General features: G+C 36.5%; 2 protein-coding genes across 3 annotated transcripts in view; both read left to right on the top strand.

Moving 5' to 3' along the window:
• The window catches only part of LOC123462789 (serrate RNA effector molecule homolog), a 44,555-nt gene extending 44,168 nt beyond the window's left edge, over positions 1–387 (top strand). For both annotated transcript variants that reach the window (XM_045156364.1, XM_045156363.1), the window contains exon 11: positions 137–387. In XM_045156364.1, the coding sequence (XP_045012299.1) occupies positions 137–286 (150 nt within the window). In that variant the 3' untranslated portion in view covers positions 287–387. The remainder of the gene's footprint in view (positions 1–136) is intronic.
• Positions 388–462: 75 nt separating this feature from the next.
• The window catches only part of LOC123462788, a 187,018-nt gene continuing 165,104 nt past the window's right edge, over positions 463–22,376 (top strand). Inside the window, exons 1-9 of the mRNA XM_045156362.1 lie at positions 463–525; positions 1,314–1,410; positions 5,385–5,458; positions 8,442–8,538; positions 9,930–10,006; positions 12,797–12,854; positions 16,742–16,863; positions 19,181–19,277; positions 21,430–21,497. Of these exons, the coding sequence (XP_045012297.1) occupies positions 1,386–1,410; positions 5,385–5,458; positions 8,442–8,538; positions 9,930–10,006; positions 12,797–12,854; positions 16,742–16,863; positions 19,181–19,277; positions 21,430–21,497 (618 nt within the window). The 5' untranslated portion in view covers positions 463–525; positions 1,314–1,385. The remainder of the gene's footprint in view (positions 526–1,313; positions 1,411–5,384; positions 5,459–8,441; positions 8,539–9,929; positions 10,007–12,796; positions 12,855–16,741; positions 16,864–19,180; positions 19,278–21,429; positions 21,498–22,376) is intronic.

Below are 22,376 nucleotides of genomic sequence, written 5' to 3'. Positions count from 1 at the left end.
TCTTGCTTTATTTTCTCTCAAAGATGGTGCCTAAGATTTGATAGACAGTAGTTTTGGTCTTAGTGACTGATTGATTGAGTGAATGAGGGAACAGATATGTGTGCTGAATTCAGATTATCTCATACTTTTGCCCCAGGGAGAAGCCAGAAAGCAAGAAACGAAAAACAAAGAAAGTAAGGCTATCCAAGCTGGTAAGGTTGCAAATATGTGTGAATATTACTCCATTCCAAACTCTCTTCCAAGAAGTGTAAGTGTACAAATGCACAACAGTCTTCATTTTCTTTAGTTTTTTTCTCTGTTGCTGATTCTCTGCACCCCAGTGCTTCCTGAAAATGCTTCAACCCTCTGAAATACATGCTTGCTATTTATATTTTATACAATATGGAAAATGTAGAGACAGACATATATGTATTGCATAGTGAAATAATAATTTCTTCTCACGAATATACATTGTGACTAACTTATACAGGTGAGACGTTCACATTTGGATTAAAAGAGAAAGATGAATCAACTAAGGCCACTGAGGTTTGTTCATTGTGCTGCTTTGAAATAAGCATTGAGTGATGTTTCAACAAAAGAAATGCTTTGAATTTATATATCACTTGCCTCAAAGGGACTATTTCCTCATCTTTGCCCTATATGCAATAGGGTTGATATATGCTAAACTCATCCCTACAATATTACAATAGTGCTGTGAAACTTGTTATGTCTTTATTTGTATGTATATGAGCATACATGCATGAGAGAGAGAGAGAAATAGGGAAAGAGAGAGTTATTAAGAGATACAGGAATGTAAGATTTTCACAAGTGGACATTATGTACTGAGAGGTCTGTGGTTTGCATCTTTTCAACCTTTTTATTGTCCTTTTTTTGTTAAAATATGCTATGTTTTAAAAGTTCTATTTATTTTTAAACATTTAATAGCATATGAGTCTAATCTAACATTTAATAACATAAATATTTAATATTTATGTGGTATTATTTAAGGATAAAATGAAGAAAATGCTTTCCCTAGAACTTTGTCATTTTATCCAACTTTAGCCTATCATTAAGTTTTACCATAGCTGGGTGTGGTGGCTCATGCCTGGGGAGGCAGAGGTAGCAGGATCATCATGAGTTCAAAGCTACCCTGAGACTAGATAATGAATTCCAGGTCAGGCTGAATGACCTACTTCAAATTCACTATTTATGTCATGTTGTTTGTAATATTTTGTTCTCTTATGATATAGCATTTTCATGTGAGATAATAGTTATTGTTTTATAATTCAATAGTAGATTTAGCAAAACCATTTTCCTAATTTCAATTTTGACAGAAAATACCTGAGCTTCTTCCAGAGAAGAAGGATGCTGCTCATTTGCCTTCCACTCAATTCCAAGAAAAACAAATGGAGACACACGAGGAAGTGAAAGGTAATGATTCTATGTTATTGTATCTGCTTTTCTTGAACATTAGTAGGACCCATATTTTCGGTTTAGCCAGAAATGATTTGCTAATTAATATACTAGAAAGTGAAAGAGATATCCTATCCCAGCAAGAACAATATCTAATCCAGTCTCAGATCCATAGAGTGTGATTATGATAACTGAAATATTAAACAAAAGGGAATATATCATAATATCAGAGAGCATAAAGCCAAGATGAAGGGGGAAAGAAGATATTGGAATGAGTAATGAGAAAGGTGTCAACAAAATATGTTAAACTAAGACAAGGCTGGGGTATGTATAGGCATGTTTTTGTCTGGCATTAATTACTATGCTACTGGTGTCTCCTTTCTCACTAGTATTTTTTTGTTTTCTTTTGTTTTATTTTCTTCTAATGCTTAGTTCCTGGTGCCCCTGATCCCTTTTCTGTTTTCTCCAGTTTTTATTCTTGCTTCTTGCCTTGCTCAACAGACTTTTTCCGTAGAGAAACTCTTGCAAATCCATCCCCTAACCACTTATTTTTCTGTTTGGCATGGCACTGCAGTAAACAATAAATGAGCTTAATGAATTCATATTGTTGGTAAAAATGATTTGGAGACTGTCTCTTCTATTCTAAGACCAGAATAGTAGTTATAAAAACTAATTTAACACTTATAATCACATTTAGGAGGTCAAAACTGATGGATCTATAATCAAAAATATGATAGAAAGAACCAGGTAAGCCAGATGCACAAGGTGGCGCATGTGTCTGTGGTTCATTTGCAGTGGCTGGAGGACCTGGTATGCTCATTCTTTCTCTCTCTCTCTCTCTCTCTCTCTCTCTCTCTCTCTCTGCTTCTTCCTCTCTCACACACATACTCTCTCTCAAATAAATAAATAAAAATAAAATATTTTACAAAACAATGTGCAGAAAAGTTCAGGGCATAGATAGCATTACCAATGAAAATGATAAACAACTTTGGTTTGGTGTTTGTTTCTAGGAAATAAGAATTGACAAAGACACACAAATATGGTTTTTTTGTTGTTTTTTGTTTTTTTGAGGTAGGGTCTTGCTCTAGCCCAGGCTGACTTGAAATTTACTATGTCATCTCAGGGTGGCCTTGAACTCACATCAACCCTCCTACTTCTTCCTCCCAAGCACTGTGATTAAAGGCATGCACCACCATGCCTGGCTAGAAATATATTTTTTTAATTATTAATGTTATTGTTGTGCTAATTCCCTAAATTCTTAAAAGGTTTAATTATTTTTAAATTGATTTATTAATGAAAGAGAGAGTGACAGACAGATACAGAAAGAGAATGAGAATGCCTTGGCCCCCTGCCACTGCAAGTGTGTTCCAGATGCATGCCTCACTTAGTGCATCTGCCTTTACATGGGTACTGAGGAATTGAATCTGGGCTATCAGGATTTGCAAGCAAGTGTCCTTAGCCATTGAACCCTCTCTCCATCCCATGGTTCAATTATTCAATATGCATAATACCTATTCAGTTTGACTACAGAGAAAGGAGAGAAGTAATCAAGAATGAAGTCCAAAGTATTAGAGTTTACTTTTTACTGGAAAGGACTATGTAGGCTTAAAGAACTCAGTAGAGAAAGAAGTAGGTATATAAATTTGGAGTGCAGGATGAGGAAATATGAGAGGATTTATACCTGGTGGGTTCTTTGTATCAACATGAATAACAAAGATTCAATTATTATTGCTGCGTGTTACTTGGGGAACAGGAATGAGTGCTAGCATAATAACTGCCTGATTGTTTCCAACATTGTCAGGCAGCAACGTATTGGTCCCAAGTATATGAGTATGACATGAAGTTAATAGTTGTACACAAGACTTAGCTGTTTGTTTTAAGAACTGCTTCATGAAAATATTATGATAATAACTTGGTATACCAGATCAATATCCTTCTATGGACATAGAAACAGCAGAGTTTGTTTGTTTTGTCATATAATCGTGACTTGTAGAGAAGGTTTACATTAGTTTAACACCAGCCCACTGTTCATGCATACTAGTTATGAGAAAATTCAATCCTGTCTTTTATTAGCTTATTATGATATTGATGCTCATGTATTTTTTTTTTTAGAACAGATGAACTTCATTGTAAAAGAATAAGTTGTCAATATTAGTGGGTCAATGCAGTCATACCAGGTGTTCATGTGTCTTTAGAAGCAAAAATGTGTAGTCATAAACTGTTCTCTTTCAAGGACACTTTTCAGGTCAGGAAATACTCTTGGATAACAAAAGCATTTCACCAGTTTTGAATGTAACAAATGCCCTCCCCTGTTACTGAGAGATATAGAAGTTTACAGTTACCAGTAGCTTTCCAAATTGAAATAAGTGCTCATTGTCACAATTATCCTCTAGTCCAGCCTGACCTGAAATTCACACTCAAGTTCAAGTTTGGTTTCAAACTCGTGATGATTGTTCTAACTCAGCAACCCAATTACAGGAGATATAGACATGTGCTATAATGCCCATCTCCCCCCTCCCCAAATTGGAGGACAAGATTGACATAAGTAACTCACATGTCCTCCTGGATTTGACTAACTGAAAATAAAGTATTCACAAGCTTCTGAGTCTTGAGCATACAAAGTTTAACTCAAGTATTTCGACTTTTAGGGGTTTGTTTCCAACAGGGTGTACACTACACATGTTTGGGATCATGATTGATTGAAAGGGTTACAGTTATTAAAGAGCAGAGGACAGGATGGTTCCTGCTGTAGTTTCAGATTCTGAGAAAGCTGACCTCCAAAGATGTCTTTAGCCCAAATTCAGGGCCATCCTGGATACCACATATATATATAAAGAGACTTAAGTACCAAGATTATCATTTTAGTCCTTACTGAGACATTTAGACTGTTATTTATCTTTGTCGACATTTGTTCTGCTTAATTTATCTCTACTAGCTGTGTATAAAGAATTAGACTTAGGTCTGTGGCAACAGATCATATCCTTAAGATGCTAAAATAAAATTACCTGTCGACTTTTGTTCTTGTTGACATCCTATACCATAAAAGAAGTCACTCCAAACCACAAATCCTAAGTCCTTAAGAAACGTTGACTATTGAGTAATTAGCATAAGTTCATTAGCCCAATATCTCTTCTTCATACTCCTCTTCATCCTCCTCCAAATACACCTATTCCTACAGATCCTCACACTCTTCTCTCGTCATACTATTACTCACCCTCATTGGGTTCTGCTTCTTCACCTTGAGGTTGTATTATTTTGCTCCTCTTCCTCTTTGTAATGGGTATTGATAATCTGATGTCCTAAAAGTTCTAGAAATAGCCTCTCTTGAAGCTTGCAACTTGTTACTTTCACTTGTGGTTTTAAATGAAATTACATAAGAATGAGATTGCAAAAAGCAGAAATAATTAATAATGACCTTTCACAACATATTATATAATAAATGGAGAATAAAACTGAGGTAAAGAAATGGGACATCTTTGAGTATATATATATGCATATATATGTGTATATAACCATACATATGTATGTATGTATGTATATGTGTGTGTGTGTGTGTGTGTGTGTGTGTGTGTGTGTGTATATGCATTAAGGGAGGGTAAAAATCAATTTTACCACTGTTTGAGTCTTTCCTTGATGGTGTACTTGAGTAATGATTGGTTTTAAAATCTTACTATAATGTTTTGAAATTTTGTGTCTTCAGAATTGTTCATAGATATTGAGTTGACCAATCTGTATATTAATCTTATAAGTGATTTTGTTTCTTGAACCAACTGCAAAATAGGGCCTGTGCCAGTGATATATTTAATGATTTTAGAATAACTAGTATCTTCTAAGGGGCTATATATTCAACTATGATCATGTTATTAGAAACCCTTAGTAATGAGATAATAACATAATTTACATTGCTAACATATTTATGTAAATGTGTAGAAGGCCACATTTTTTGTAAATATCATTATAGTGTTTTTAACCAAAATTTTTGCATTTGTCAGCAGCAACCAACATAGAAGTGACATCAGAAGAGAAGGAGGCCAGTCAAAAGAGCAGTTTATATAGTCCACCAAAGGTATAAAAATACTTAGATTTAAGAATATTGTTTTAATCCATTTTCTTTTTTCAATTCAGCATAAACAAGTTAAAATATTTATGATATTTCTTTATGAGATAGTTGATCCCATTTCATCATATAAATTTGGAGAAATCTTAGCTCACTGTAAATTAGTAGAAAGCTTGGCATTAACTTAGAGCTAAATATGTTTTAGTTATTTGACAAATTTTATATGACAATTATCTGTCTTCATTTGTATAAACCCCATAATGTTTATATCAAATTAAGATCCTATTTAAGTATTTGAATAAACATGTGAAATTACATTATATGTCCTGGCTTCCTATTGGATTGATATTAAAATTTGATTATTTCCAATGGCTCAAAATTTGTGTTTTCAGGTTATGCCATCAATTCCCAGTTTATTAATTTATTTATTTGAGAGAGAATGAGAGAGACAGAGAGGAAGAATGGACTCATCAGGGCCTCCAGTCACTGCAAACAAACTCCAGTTGCATGTGCTACCTTGTGCATCTGGCTTACATGGGTCCTGGGGAATCAAACCAAGGTGCTTGGCTTTGCAGGCAAGCACCTTAACCGCTAAGCCATCTCTCCAGCCCCTATTTCCCAGTTTAAAGCTCTGATCCTTTGTACTGTCACTGAAATTGATCTGTTCATGGAGGACTGTAGTTAGAACATACAATCAACTACACTTTCTCTATGTTATAAAAATATGGTGCCCTTGCTTTTGTGGAAATTTGTACTAGACAGTTCAGTTTATATTGATGTAGAGCACTATAAACACCCCATATTTACAGTAAATTATTCATAAATATGTGCTGTGGGAACATTCTTCTTGCTTCATGAGGTATTCATGGAGGTGTTTTAATTGTTCTGGCTTTTGATACATTTCCATTATGGAGTATGTTCTTTAGTTACAGTGGATTTTGGTTGAGATTTAAGTTGTGCACTAGTCCATGAGAACTGGCTCATTCGTGAGTGTCTACGAGCAGAACACGTGGGGCTGGATGATTAATGGCTCATATGTGTCATTACTGTGTACTCCACAAGGTGGGAGCACCTAGAGGCAGACGTGAGAAATATCATGACAATCACCTTGTTTGTTTCCCCTGTAAGGCCTGTGAGGTACAGAGTATATTTTTTTGTATGTCAGTAGGTATAGAACTTCAACATTTAAACAATCAATTTCCACATGCCTCCTAATAACTGAACACTGTCCATTGTTTTCTCCTTAAATTGGCAAAGACTTGTATCTAACTATATCTATATGGCATACTTTGTCCTGAGCATCCCATGCCCAGATGGGTTTACAATTTTTTAATAAAAACAAAAATAAGTGTTAATAAAAGCTTAACATATCCAAAAATTAAAATCAAAAGAAAGAATGATAACTAAGTTCCTAATGTGATATTATGGGCAAGATGTATGTGAAAGCCTAGAAACTGAATTTATGTTAAGAGCTTATCATTTCCAGTGGCTCAAAATGTGTGCTTTCAGACAGTCAATCATTAATTCCAAAGTAAAAAGATGAATCTTTTCGTAGTTTCTTTTTCATTTTAGCATGTTTACTATCAAGAGGAGTGCATATTTTTAAAATTTTAATTTTATTTATTTATTTTGTCTTTGTTTTTTCAAGGTAGGGTCTCACTCTGGCTCAGGCTGACCTGGAATTCATTATGTAGTCTCAGGGTGGCCTTGAACTCTTGGCAATCCTCCTACCTCTGCCTCCCGAGTGCCGGGATTAAAGGCGTGCACCACCATGCCCGGCTAAGAGGAGTGCATATTTTTAAACAACCACTTGTAAAATGGGGGCTGTTGCAATTTGATTTTAAAGTATAGTTACTTAGAAGATCTTTGCTACCAATGACACGAATCAATATTTTATTAAATATATTGTACACTGTTGTCAGTGACACTTTACATGGACTTCACATTGATTCTGGGTACTATAAACATTTCCCATACACATACAATACTTTATAGTGATGAGTTTGGCCAATATTTTCATTGGTACATGAGGCATTCGTGAAGATATTTTATGTTTAACTTGGAATACATTTTTCTTATATCAGATCATCTCTGTATGATAGACATTAAGATCTCCATATAGGGCTGGAGAGATGGCTTAGCAGTTAAGCGCTTGTTTGTGAAGCCTAAGGACCCCGGTTCGAGGCTTGGCTCCCCAGGACCCACGTTAGCCAGATGCACAAGGGAGTGCACGGGTCTGGAGTTCATTTGCAGTGGCTGGAGGACCTGGCACGCCCATTCTTGCTCTTTCTCTCTCTCTCTCTCCCCCCGCTCCTTCTCTCCCTCCCTTTCTCTCTCTGTCCCTCTCAAATAAACAAGTAAAAATAAACAAAACAAAAAAGAATGAATAAGAAGCACCACAGAAGTCATTTTTTTGTTTCCCATGAATAATATCAAGATCATTTATACAAAATGTTTTGAGGGAGAATATTTTCTATCACTTCAGTGTAAGGATTAAATTTCTTATTTGAACTAGTATTTTGTACTTGTGAAATATAAGCTTGCATGAAGAATTGAGCATATGTCAACAATGTTAAAATATGTGAGGACTTCTCTCAGGGCAGAGAAAAGTGGGTCTTAAGTACCTGGGCTTGGATCTGTCATATTCAGTAATGTCAAAGAAACAGGCAACATGGCAAAGGTCACATTTCACACTGCATGGTAGAGAGCTAAATATCTATGAAAATGTGCATGTCACATTTAAAAGTAATGAACAGGTGGTCTTAATGGTTCTTTCTATGCCATATTATATAGCTTTGATAATCTCCTTAGATTGGCTAAGACATGTATAATAAATTGAATCATTTCTATAGATCCTTATTCAGCATATGTAGTTTTCAATACTTGCTTCTCTTACTTTGAAGAGTTGATGCTTAATGTGTACTAAGCATGTCTTTGTAGATGTGAATAGATTGTTGTGAAATGCTTTCTTTTTTCCTTTTTATGTTAACAGAGTACCTCTGAGCATCTTCCTCAGGAGACGAAGGCTGCAAGTATACATGCCACTACTGCTCAGGAAGGAGCACTTATGACAAATGAACAAAGCAAAGGTGAGATCTACAAGTGACTAGTAAGTGGGTTCAGTGCTTATATGAGCATGATAACATTTTGAAAACATTGAAATATATTCACTGATAAATATGGATCCTTATCTAGCAGAATTTTCGTTCCTTCTTTCTGGTTTTCTTTCTCTGTTTTCTTCTTTTGTTTTGTTTTTCAAGATAGGGTCTCACTCTATCCCTGACTGACCTGGAATTCTATTCACTGTGTAGTCTCAGGCTGACCTCGAACTCATGGTGGTCGTGCTATCTCTGTCTCCCAAGTGCTGGGATTAAAGACGTGCAACACCATACCTGGCAGAATTTTCTTAAATCTATAAATTTGGCCATTATTTTCTTCCAGTATTATTCTGCTATCTGTTTCTCACTCAGTTCAATATTATCTCCCATGAACTTTTATCTATTTCTACTGTCTTCCATTCACACACACACACACACACACACACACACACATATATGGAAAACAGTAGAAATAGATAAAATAGATATATATATAGGCTTTTCGAGGTAGGGTCTCACACTAGTCCAGGCTGACCTGGAATTCACTACGTAGTTTCAGGGTGGCCTCGAACTCATGGCGCTCCTCCTTCCTCTGCCTCCCGAGTGCTGGGATTAAAGGCATGTGCCACCATGCCCAGCTTGCCTTCCATAATTTTACTCTGAGCACATATCTTAACATGCTCTGTACTGTCAGGTCATGTGTCATATCTTGGAAGGAAATACCGAAACTACTCACTTGAGCTCTTTTACAGTCCAGGACACTTAGGGAATTATCCATCAACAACTGTTGAGAAGAAATGCATTTCAAGCATTCATACATTGACAAATGTGAAGTTGGCAACCAGGGGCAGAGCTGTAGTCATGTAAACAGAACATGCAAGATAGACTAACCGGTTATGGCTTCTGTGTAAGAGTCTTTAGTGAAGGTGAAACAAGTAGGACACTGAGCAGTACCATTTTTGTTTCACTTTGTTTGCAAATATCAGAAAATATTGACAGAAAATTGGTTATAAAATAGCATTTCATTTGCAACATTCTGGTCTGAGGAAGAAACAGTAAACAATGTGACATGACATGTTTCACTATGATATTTTCATAATGTGCATCTTTGTGTTGGAACATTAATGTAGAAATGAGAAATTTGTATATGAAAACTTGTTTTTATTTTGTTTTCAAAACACTTCATATCTAGAATCTTTTCCAGACCAATGACACCTTAAACAATAAAATAGTCAACAAAAGTTCAGATTCATTTAGAATCTGATTTATGGAAATAAAACTAGAATTTTATTAGAATTAAACATTTATCTCACTTGCTTAGGTAACGTTTCCTTACACTGTATTTAACTGACATATCTGTTGTTTTGTTTTATACTCAAAAGAAGCAGCCAAAGTCCAGGAAGTGACATCAAAAGTACAGGAAGCCATTGATGAGGGCAGTGAAACAGATATGTCCTTGGTATGTAATATTAAAATTTCTAGAAACAAATATATACTCTTTTTAGTTCCAAAATTTGTTGTAAACTGATGGAAATACACATGAGTTTTCATTAGGATAAGTCCTTCCAGTTTAGTATTTACTTCTGGAAAGATCTTAACTGAGGACAAGTTGCTGCTCTATTGAGAGATGTGTATTCAATTAGAACCTCACTTCACATTCAAGAGGAATGAAAATCTACTTTCATAATAGTATGAGCCTACATTTGTAGAAAAGCAGAGCATATCTAAAAAATTAAGATCAAAATTGATTGTGAAGAAAAAGTTCTTAATCTGAAATTATGGATCCAGAATAATTGGGTCCAAAAATTAAATTACTGTTAATGATTATCATTCCTAGCTGCTCAAAATTTTTGTCTTCAGATAAGCAGTCATAAATTCCACAATGAAAGCCATAATCTTTTCTAGTAGTTTCTACTTACCTTTGATGTATCCACTATCAATATTGATTGGTATTTTTCAGTGTCCACTTGTGGAAAGAGGCCTTTCAATTAGGCTTAAAAATATTCTGTATCGACCAAAAATGAACCCAACATGGCTCAGGGAAATCTTGCGGAAGAGGGGGCGGAAAGAATGTCAGAGTTACATTTTGGGTCATGATTTGCAGAGACATTTATCATACTAATAACTGGGGGCTAACTCCACAATGCACGACCCATTTTCATTAACAAGGAGGGTCTAATGGGAGGGGGTAGATCACAGATGAGCCTAAATAATGGTACCAAACTGCCTGTATTCACTGAAATGAAAACTAATAAATTAAATTAAAAAAAAATATTCTGTATCAAATATTATCTATGAAAAACATGAATCATAAATTCTGTCAGAACTATTTCAACATTTCACATTTAAATAAACTATTTAATAGTACCATGACTCAGCAATATTCTTCCTGGCAAAAAAGTCCATTATGAAAATGTCTCCTGTATTTTGACTCAGAATATATTACTCTTCTGGGATATCTTCTACATAATAGACATTTAATGCTCCACAATTGAGCCAAGGACCTCTGGCACTGTATTAATATCATAATTATCATAAAACAGATAAGCCCGGAATAGATAGAAATCAAAATTTTGGATTTCTGTAAAGTAAATTGAAGTTGTTTAGATAAAGATGTTTGAAGAAGTCTTTATTTGCCATCAGTTATGTATGAGGGTAAAATTCCTATTTGGAAAGAGTTTTAGCACTTATCAGATTTAACCTCCGCATGAAAACATAAGCACAGGTTTGTCATATCAATGTCTGGGAAGGCATTTCACCTGGCAGAGACAAAAGATTACAGGGCTGGAGAAGGCTTAGCAGGCAAGGCACTTGCCTGTGAAGCCTAAGGAGCCATGTTCGACTCTCCAGGTACCACATAAGCCAGATGCACAAGTTGATGCAAGCACACAAGTTCACACATGTGCACAAGGAGTCATACATATATAGAGTTTGATTACAGTGGCTGGAGGCCCTGGTGTGCCAATTCTCTTTCTCTCTCTCATAAAAAAGAGCAGTTCATTGGGCTTGTCTATTAAAAAGACAAGTGGATTACTAGTGTCTGGTTTTCTAGGTCCTATTCACAACAAAGAAACAGGCAGACAATACAATAAAGATCATGGTAACCCTCTTTCAACCTGCACAGTACAGAGATTAGTATCTTTGAGGAAGTACATGTCATATATCTAGTGGAAAATAGATTTTTCTCATGCCTCTGGGTATCTGCTGTATTGTTAACTTTTCATATTCACCTTCAATTTGCTAGGAAATCTATGGTAAATCTAGAATCTTGATAAGTTTATTTTAAAACTCATTGTTTTTAGTTTAAAAAATTTTAGTTTTCATTTGTCTTAAAATTTTGCTGGGAAATATTAAGGTTTTTCCTTTCTTTGCCCTCTAAGAAAAGGAACTAATCAAGTGTTCTCCTTAAGTAGGTCATGGCCTAGAGTTTTACTTTTGTCTTTACACATATAATCTTAGTACTTACAGAAACAACCATCTTTGGATTTATTCTAAATAATTAACACTCTAGCATAGCAATTGTACCTATTAGGATATATAATAAAGTGAAATTATAGACGTAACCTGTTACATTTCAGGTACAAGCAATATAAAGTTGAATATTCTAAACTATTCTATTTTGACACATTTTTTCACACTAGACTTGTGTCTAGTAAGCTTTTCCTATTGCCTCCAACAGTGACTACCTTAGGATATACACTGGAGAAAGACAAGGAGTAGACATGAATTTGATAACCATTTTTACAGTTCCCTATTGAACAATGCCATGGTGTACAGGTTTGATGATCTCCTTAGGTTGGCAAAGACAAACACAGTAAATCTATAGTATAAATCATTTTATATAAAACTCACATGATGTCTTTCATTAAAAGCATTTACATGCCATTTTAGTCTTTTCATACTCTGAAAATTTCTCATATACTCACACTTTTCATTTTGGCTCACTGTGAACAGGAGGTGGGTCCTGTCCTAGGATTATATCTCTTCCTTTACACAAGCAGTCTTCACACTTACAGAAAAAAAACTGGGGATTTTTCTTAAATAATTAATAGTGCAGCATAGCATGTGTACCTACAAGGAAAATGCATAAGTGAAGTTTAAAAAGTAAGCTGCTACATTTCTGGTTGAAGCAATGGTTTTGAACAAGTGTTTCTTTTCTGTTGAAGAAATGCTGACTAGTAATATGAATGTCTTTTCATATATGAGTAGAAGATTTTGAGAAACTTTTTTCATTGTTCTATATCCATAGAGTTTTTTTGACCAACTTTCTCAAAGAGAAACATCTACAACATATGATCAAATAAAAGGTAAGAGTTTTACTTTAATAGAAATTAGTTTAATGATAATGTGACCACAAAATAATTTTTTAACAGATTTTTTTTAATTTATTTATTTGAGAGCGACAGACACAGAGAGAAAGACAGATAGAGGGAGAGAGAGAGAATGGGCGCGCCAGGGCTTCCAGCCTCTGCAAATGAACTCCAGATGCGTGCGCCCCATTGTGCATCTGGCTAATGTGGGACCTGGGGAACCGAGCCTCGAACCGGGGTCCTTAGGCTTCACAGGCAAGCACTTAACCCCTAAACCATCTCTCCAGCCCCACAAAATAATTTTGAAAACAGTAAAAAGTAAGCTCTCATAGTCAGTTATGAATCCTCATTGAAACCATTTTTTCCAAATATACAAATTTATCCCTTCATCTTACTTCCTTTTTTTGAGGGATCATTCTGCTCGTGGTATCTCCTTTATCACTCATTTCCATATTTTTGACTAAGGATGTGTACCCATGTTTTCCTATTACCATCCCTGTTTTCACTCTCAATACACAATTTACCATGCTGTGCTCCATCACCTCATATGCAATGTGTTAGAATACCACGACACATACCTGTCATTATTCTGTGCCAACATCCAGTGACAGGCTTAGGAAGGTCTCTAATTCATAAATGAATTTCAGATAGTCTTATGCTGATGGAATGTAGGTTAGCAACCATGAGCAGAGCTGTAATCACACGTAGGCAGGACATTCAAATATAGAATAATCAGGTATGGCTTCCTGGGTCAGACAGTTTTAACAAAAGTAAAACAGGGGGGACAGTGAACATTATTATATTTATTTCACTTATGGGGGAAATTAATAGAAAATTTAATGAGGAAATTGCATTTATTTTCACCTTTCTGTTATGGGGAGGAAACAATGAACAATGTGAAGTGACTTCTCAGTACAGTATTTCCCATGTAAACATCTTGGGGATTGTTCATTGATCTTGCAATGATAATTCTGTCCATGCATCTTTGTAATCATTCCCTTCTGTAAGCCATTTCATACCTAGAGATGATAACAGTGACATGTTTAGGGTTTATGAAATTAGAAGTGTCCTCTAAAGCATTACACATTTGAGCAATATTTAGATTATTTAGATATTTAGATTAATTTAAAAATCTGAGATTTGAATAGAATTGTTTTAAGATTTAGAAAGATTTTATTATAGTTTAGAGTTTTAGGAGGGGAAACTTTAAGAGGAGGAGAACTTAAGAGAAAGAAGTAATTCAGAGCTCTTGGCCAAGAAGGGGCAACAGGGCATTCCCAGAACGATGCCTACCTAGCGACTCAGATTGGGGTCTTTTAGAAGATTGGTTAGTCCAATCCTGACATCAGGTATCTGGGATCAGATTTTCTGGAAAAGGATAATCTTTCCAGAAATCTTAATCCTCCAGGAAGGGCCATCTTGAAAATAGGTGATTGTCTCATAAAGTGGAAAGAAGAGATAAGAAAAGGCCAGACCCTTCTGACATTACTGACCTGTAGCAAAGTGGAATGCCCTAGATTCTCCTCCGACAGTCTCAGTCAGAGTCATTCCTCCAGTCTACTGTTGTTTTTTTTTTTTTTTTTCTCTTTTAAATAATTACAGACATACTTAGTATGGATACATCACTTGTTCCTACCATCTTTTCCCTTACCCCTGCCTCCTTTCCAAAGGGAGCCTCCCTCTTGGGAGTCGCAGATTTTCCCTGTGAGGACTGTGGGTTATGTATTGTGGGAGCAGCAGTCAGTTATTGGGGAGAGGCACTGCCTGTGAGCATGATGTCCCAACTTGTAGCTGTAACAATCTTTCCCTCCTCTCCTTTGCAAAATTCCTTGAGCCATGTTTGGTGTTTTTTTTTTTTTAATTTTTATTTATTTGAGAGTGACAGAGCGAAAAAAAGAGGCAGATAGAGAGAGACAGACAAACAAACTCCAGACGTGTGCACCCCCTTGTGCATCTGGCTAACGTGGGTCCTGGGGAATTGAACCTTGAACTGGTGTCCTTAGGCTTCACAGGCAAGCACTTAGCCACTAAGCCATCTCTCCAGCCCCATGTTTGGTATGTTTTAAACCTACTTCAGTAATGTGCTCTTAGGAGCCTCTGGATCTCTGCTTTGGTAGAGGTTGAGCGTCTGCTTCCTTCACCCTGGCACTGGTTGTCAAATTCAAGATAGAAGTGGCACACATGCCTGTCTCCCTGATTCCTCTGTGGTTTCAGCTGGGGCTTGGCTGAAGTGTGACAGGTAGTTTATCTACTCAGGTCCCATCACACAAAGAAAAGCAGACTCTCCACTGGAGAGCAAGTCAGTACAGGTTAAATGGGATAAGCATTTTTAATTTATAGGGAATTTGATGGATGTACTCCTCCTTTTAGCCCAAGATTAGTAGGAGCTTGACATTGAACAGCTCTGTATGGGATTCCAACTTGTTTCCCACTTCTAGACATGGATTCCTTTCCAATGAGCAGATCTCTTAGCCATTCAGAAAGTTATTGGTTACTCACCAAGACTGTGTGCACCTGTATGTACATCACCTTAGGGTGTTTGCTGCTGAGTAGCTTAGTCCCCCTGACTTCTCGGCCACTTTCCCCCAGTAGCTGATGTAGATGAGATGAGCCATAGATGAGATGTCTGACATCTGTCTCACTTCTGGATTCTTGCCAGGTCCCTACATGTTCTATGCCAGCAGCATGCAGTGTCTTCAGCAACAGGGTCAGGAGGGTAACCAACTGCTTTGACAGAAGTCTGTCTTGTTTTAGGGAACTTGTAGCTCTCTCTGATCAATGGCTCAGTGTGGGTGGTAACCACATCCTGGTACTGGGAGATACAGGTCAGAGACAAGACAGGAAAAAGAAAAAAGACAGAAAAAGTTTTGTGAGGTTAGGCTTAACCCCTTCCTCTCCAGGGCCCTTCTTTTCAGGTGCTCCCCCCATGCTCCTGTTGAGGGCTCAATCTTTCAGTCTGTCTTCAAAAGATAAAGGTTTCTATGGTACCAATTAATTTTGGGTTCAGTTTTGTTTCTCCCCCTCCATTCCCCTTCCCCCAAGCCCTTTGCTCCCTATTGTCCAGGCTTCAAGGTGCCCATCAAAAACTCGTGATGATCCAGGTTAGGAACTACAGATGAGTGAGACCATGAAGCTATTGTCATTCAGTGATAGTGTGTGTTCACTGAGTATGATCTGTTCCAAGACTGACCATTTTTCTACAGATTTCATTGTATCATTTTTGTCTTACTGCTGAGTAGAATTTCATCATGTAAACATACCACAGCTTAGTTATCTATTCGAGGTCTCACTATGTAGCCTCAGGGTTGCCTTGAACTCGTGGCGATCCTCCTACCTCTGCCTCCCAAGTGGTGGGATTAAAGGCATGTGCCACCACACCTGGATCTTTTGATTTTTTAAATAATTTTCATCCTTCCTGGAGTAAGGTGGAATCTTATAGTTGTTTTAATTTTTTGTTGTTGTTGTTTTTTAAATTTTTTGCTTATTTTTATTTATTTGAGAGCAACAGACAGAGAGAAAGAGGCAGAGAGAGAAAGAGAGAGAGAGTTGGTGCACCAGGGCCACCAGCCACTGCGAACAAACTCCAGACGCGTGCGCCCCCTTGTGCATCCAGCTAACATGGGTCCTGGGGAATCGAGCCTTGAACCAGGGTCCTTAGGCTTCATAGGCAAGTGCTTAACCGCTAAGCCACCTCTCCAGCCCAGTTGTTTTAATTTTTATCCCCCTGATGGTTAGGGATGTTGAACATTTAGTTAAGTATGTGTTCACCATTTGAATAAAATTTTCATAATGAAATATTTCCATTTAATTTTGTAATGAGTTTGTTTGAATGCCATGTGCTTGCACTGTATTTTACAAAAGTGTCCATTATTTTATGTCTCTAGGAGCAGCAGCAGACTGTGCACTGACAACAGAACTGCAGAAAGACAGTCATGACAACAAAAAAATTAGTAACTCAAGGGTATGGAAAGGCAGTCTTGGTGACAATGAAACTGATGAATCACTGGTATGAAATATTTAAATTTCAACCTACATGTATACTGTGTGATTAGTTCCAAATTTTACTCTTTTTTTCAGCAAAAATGCTCTCTAGATTTCTCTACAGGATAATTGGAATGATTTATGTGATGACAAGTTATTAGTGTATTGTGAGAGCTTGCATTCAGTTAGAGCCACACTTCATCTTTCAGTGCCTATAAATTTTGTTCTGATAATAATTGGTATAAAGGCATTGATATAAAGGCATAACATATCCTTAAAAACTTAAGGTTAAAATCAAGTCTGATGACTTCATAGTTTGAATTTTTGGGTAAGAAGTATGTGATGCTCCTGAATTTGAATTCATGTTAAGGACTCATTATTCCTACTGCTCAAAATTCTTGATTTTTGGATAATCAGTCATTAATAAAAGGTCAAAGCTGAATCTTTTTGTGCTTTTCAGTTCACTTTGGTGTTCCCATTCTCCATGAGAGTGTGGCCTTTTTAAATTACTTTTATCTGAGAGAGAGAAAGATTTGGAGAACTGGCACACCAGGGCCTTCCAGCCACTGTGATTGAACTCCAGACATGTGCATCATCTTCTGGGCATGTGCAAACTTGTGTATTTGTGTTACATTGTGCTTCTGGCTTATGTGGGACATAGAGAGTTGAACATGAGTCCTTAGGCTTCTCAGATAAAAGCCTTAACCACTTAGCTATCTCTCCAGCCCTAGAGTGTGTATTTTAAATGTCCACTTCTGTAATGGGTTCATAGCAATTAGGCTAGAAAAGTATTCCTCTATTAAATCTATTCCTATCAAAGAAATGCATCAGCAAAAGCTGTCAAAAATATTCCAACCTGGCTGGGCATGGTGGCACATGCCTTTAATCCCAGCACTTGGAAGGCAGAGGTAAGAGGATCATCATGAGTTCAAGGCCACCCTGAGACAACATAGTGAATTCCAGGTTAGCCTGGAGCTAGAGTGAGACCCTACCTCGAAAGACTAAATTTATACACACACACATATATATTTTCCAACTTGTCAGTGAAATTGTACAAATTCTTGGATTTGTCATGAGTACTATAAACATTTCATATCAGCTATTTAATAATGATATGCCTTTTGACCACACTCTTGTGCAAATGTCTTATGTATTTTCTCTTGAAATATTTTACTCTTATATCTTTTTCATGAGAGACATTCTCTGCCTCACTTTTGAGGCAAATACCTACCAATTTGTAATGATGCCTTAAAAGAGATAAGCAGCAAATAATTACAAATCAGAATCTTGGATTGCCATAAATTTAATTGAGATTATTTAAATGAAGACGTTTGAGGGAGACATTATTTGCTATCACTTTTGTGTCAGTATGGAATTCCTTATTTGGAAAAAATATTTGCAGTTAAGAGATTAAACTCCACAGGAATTTGCATAAGTATTGGTCAATCATACTAATGTCTATGAAGGCCTGTCATGTAGGCAAGACAAAAGTGAATCATAAGTATCTCTGATTGTGTCAGTCATACTCATGAATCAGAAACAAGGAGGCATTATGATCAAGATTTTAATCTTCTTTTGACATGCATGGCAGATAGATTAGAATCTATAAGAAAGGACATGTCATATTTCTAGTAAGAAATAGATTTTCTTATGGTTCTTTGTCTCTGTGCTGTTACTAAAATTTTGATACTCTCCTTCCTTCAATTGGCTAGGAAATGTATGGCAAACCTAAAATATTGATCACTTTATTCATGACTCATATTGTTTATAGTTTTAAAAGAATTTAGATTTAATTCCAACACTTTTTCTCTTAAAGTTTCTCTGGGGAATATTAAGGCTTTTTCTTTGCCCTTTAAGAAAAGCAGCTAATCAAGTATTCTTCTTAAGTGAATCATGGCCTAGGATTATACCATTTCCATTACACATACAACCTTTGTACTTACAGCAAGCACAGTATTTAGATGTATCCTAAATTATTAATAGTGTAGTACAGAAAGTGTACCTATGAGGTCTTATATTAAAGTGAAGTTATAAACATAATCTGCTAAATTTGTGTTTCAAGCATTGTGAATCTTAATATTCCAAATTCTCCAGTGCTGACACATTCTTTCACACTAGGATAGTGTCTAGTAAACTTTACATATCCCACAGCTACTTCCTTTGGCTACTGGCTGGACCAACACAGGCAATAGATATGAGTTTGATTGCCATTTCTAAAGGTCCCTATTAAACACATGTGGTTTTTCCTCTTATTATTGTGAAGAATTGATGCTTTTAGTACTATGAAATATGCATGTATTTGTGGATGTGAAAAGATTTTGTGAAACACTTTTTTTTAACAGAGTATCTCTTGGCTTCATTCTGAGAAGAAAGAAGTTGATAATATATATGCCACTCTTGCTGAAAGAGGACAACATATGTCAAATGTGCAAAAGAAAGGTTAGATATATAATTGAATAATAACTGTTCTCAATGATTTTATGAACACAATTCCATTTTGACAACATTAAAATATAATCTCTAATAGTTAAAGACAGAGCTGTATGGAGCAGAATTGTCCCAAATCTGCGTATTTGCCAATTATTTTCTTCCTTTGATTCCATCATCATTCACTTCTGGGGCCCGTTTCTCACCCATTTCCATTTTGTCACCTGTGGGCTTTTATATTTCTGTTCCTATTGTCTTCTGTGTTTCTCTGTGAGTTCACACCTTATCATGCTGTGTACTACCAGGTCATGTACCGTGTTTGGATGCCATTTCTAAATATCACATTGAGCTCTTTTATACCGCACTACTAGGCATTACGAAAATCCCCGTCAATAGCATAACTGAAGATGAAAATGAATATAAACCACTTGCACCCAGAAGAATGTGAGGCTAGCATCCCAGAGCCTTGCTATAGTCAATGTAAAATGTACACAAACATAGAATATTCAGTTCTGCTTTTGTGATGGAATAACTCTTTTTAAAAATAAAGATTTATTTTTATTTATTTCTTTATTAGAGACATGGCACAGGGAGAGAGAGAGAGAGAGAGAGAGAGAGAGAGAGAGAGAGAGAGAGAGAGAATGGGCATGCCAGGGCCTCTAGCCACTCTAAACAAACTCCCAATGCATGCGCCACCATGTGCATCTGGCTTACGTGGGACCTGGAGAATCAAACCTGGGTTCTTAGACTTCTCAGGCATGTGCCTTAACCTCTAAGCCATCTCTCCAGCACTGGAATAACTCTTAACAAAATAATGCAAGTTGGGCACAGAGCATTATCAATTTTATGTCAGTTTGCTTGGCCGTGAGAAGAATTGATAGAAATTTTGACGCTGAAATTGCATTTTATTTGTACCTTTCTCTTAAGAAGAAGACACTGAAAATGTGACATGGCATGTCAGTATGGTATTCTCAAATTGCATGTCCTTGGGGTTGTTCATTGATTTTGAGCTGACAAAATTGTGTATAAAACTTTTTATCATTCCCTTCTTTGAACATGATCCTTATACCAGTGCCATTTTTTTAAATTTTTTATTTATTTATTTGAGAGCGACAGACACAGAGAGAAAGACAGATAGAGGGAGAGAGAGAGAATGGGCGCGCCAGGGCTTCCAGCCTCTGCAAACGAACTCCAGACACGTGCGCCCCCTTGTGCATCTGGCTAACGTGGGTCCTGGGGAACCGAGCCTCGAACCGGGGTCCTTAGGCTTCACAGGCAAGCACTTAACCGCTAAGCCATCTCTCCAGCCCACCAGTGCCATTTTTAATATTTCTACACATACAGGAATCTTCTAATGAATTTCATATTCAAGTAACATTCAGGTTAATATAAAGCTTGACTTATATAGACAGGCAAGATAGCACATGTCTTTTCAAAGCACTTGGGAGACAGAGCTATGAGGATATCTGTGAGTTTGGGGCCAGCCTGAGACTACATAGTAACTTCCATGTCAGCCTAGGCCAGAGCAAGACCCTACCTCATCTTCACCACCCCCCATGCCCCCCAAATTTTAATTTGTGAAAATAATACATTTTTTAACTCTTGAGGATTTATTTATTTATTTGTTTATTTATCTTGTGTTATGGTATCACTTTAGCCCAGGATGACCTGGTATTCCTAGGCTAGTCTTTAACTCACACAGATCCTCTTACATTTTCCTCCCAAGTACTATGATTAATGGTGTGTCTAACCTAGCCCAGCCCAGAATTTTATTTGTTTTTTCGAGGTAGGGTTTTATTCTAGCCCAGCTGGAATTCACTTGGTAGTCTCAGGGATCCTTGACCTCATGGCGATCCTCCTGCTTCTTCAACCCAAGTGCTAGGATTAAAGGTGTGCACCAACACACCTGGCTCCAATTTTTTTTTTTTTTTTTTAATTTTCGAGGTACTTTAGCTCAGGCTGTCCTGGAATTCACTATGTAGTCTCAGGATTGCCTCAAACTCATAGTGATCCTCCTACCTCTGCCTCCCAAAGCTTGGATTAAAGGCGTGAGCCACCATGCCCTGCCAAAATTTTTATAACTAAACCTTTATATTTAATTATATAAAGATTTTGTTCAAATTACCATTTTGCTAAAGGGTTTTTTTTTTTTTTTTTACTGCAGCAGTAACTGCAATGAAAATCAAAGAAGACAAGGCCAACCTTAGTGGCAGTGACAAGTCTCTATCATGGGTATGAAAACTTCAAATTTCAAATCCTGAACTTATACTGTGTTTTAGTTTGAAAACGTACGTTAGGCAAATGAACACACAGGCAAGCTTGCACTACAGGATAATTGATGCCACGTTGGCATTTATTTTGGGAGAATTTTAGCTCATGTCATGTCCTATGACTATGAAGAGAGCCTATAATGATTTAGGTATGGATATCCTCTTTCAGTGGCCCTACAAGTTCTCCACTTTGAAATTATTTTAAAATATTTTTATTTGTTTGTTTATTTATGAGAGAGAGAGAAAGAGACAAAGAGGCAGATAGAGATAGATTGGCCATGGTGGGGCCTGTAGCCACTGCAAACAAGTTCTAAATGCATGTCAGTTTCTGCATTTGGCTTTTTGTGGGTACGAGGAAATCGAACCCTGGTTGTTGAGGTTTGAAGGCAAGTGCCATAACCACTGAGTAATCTCCTCAAGCCCTCTAAACATTTTCTTTATGATACTAGCCTGGCTCTCCATTTTTTAAAAGCTTAACATATCTCATAAAATTCAGACCAAAATCAAGTCTTATAGCTAAGTTTCCATTTTGAAATTAAGGGCAAGATATTTGTGAAGTCCTAGAAATTGAGTTTATGTTAAGGGCAGATTATTGCCTGTGTGTAAAAATGTGTGCTCCGATAATCAGTAATTCATTCCAAACTTAAAGTCTGCATATTTTCTTGTATGTCCTATTTTAGTTTATTTTGCCCACTATCAACACTAGTTCATATGTATTAAGCATGGATTTTTGAAGTAGGAGCATTGCTATTAGGTTTTAAAAAGAAATCAACTATCAAAAAGGTTTTAGCAATGAAATGAATCAACAAAATTATCAAAAATATTGTACCTTATTTTCAGT

The sequence above is a fragment of the Jaculus jaculus genome, chromosome 8 (assembly GCF_020740685.1).
Source record: "Jaculus jaculus isolate mJacJac1 chromosome 8, mJacJac1.mat.Y.cur, whole genome shotgun sequence".
Taxonomy (NCBI): Eukaryota; Metazoa; Chordata; class Mammalia; order Rodentia; family Dipodidae; genus Jaculus; species Jaculus jaculus.
This window is presented reverse-complemented; position numbering and strand designations above follow the sequence as displayed.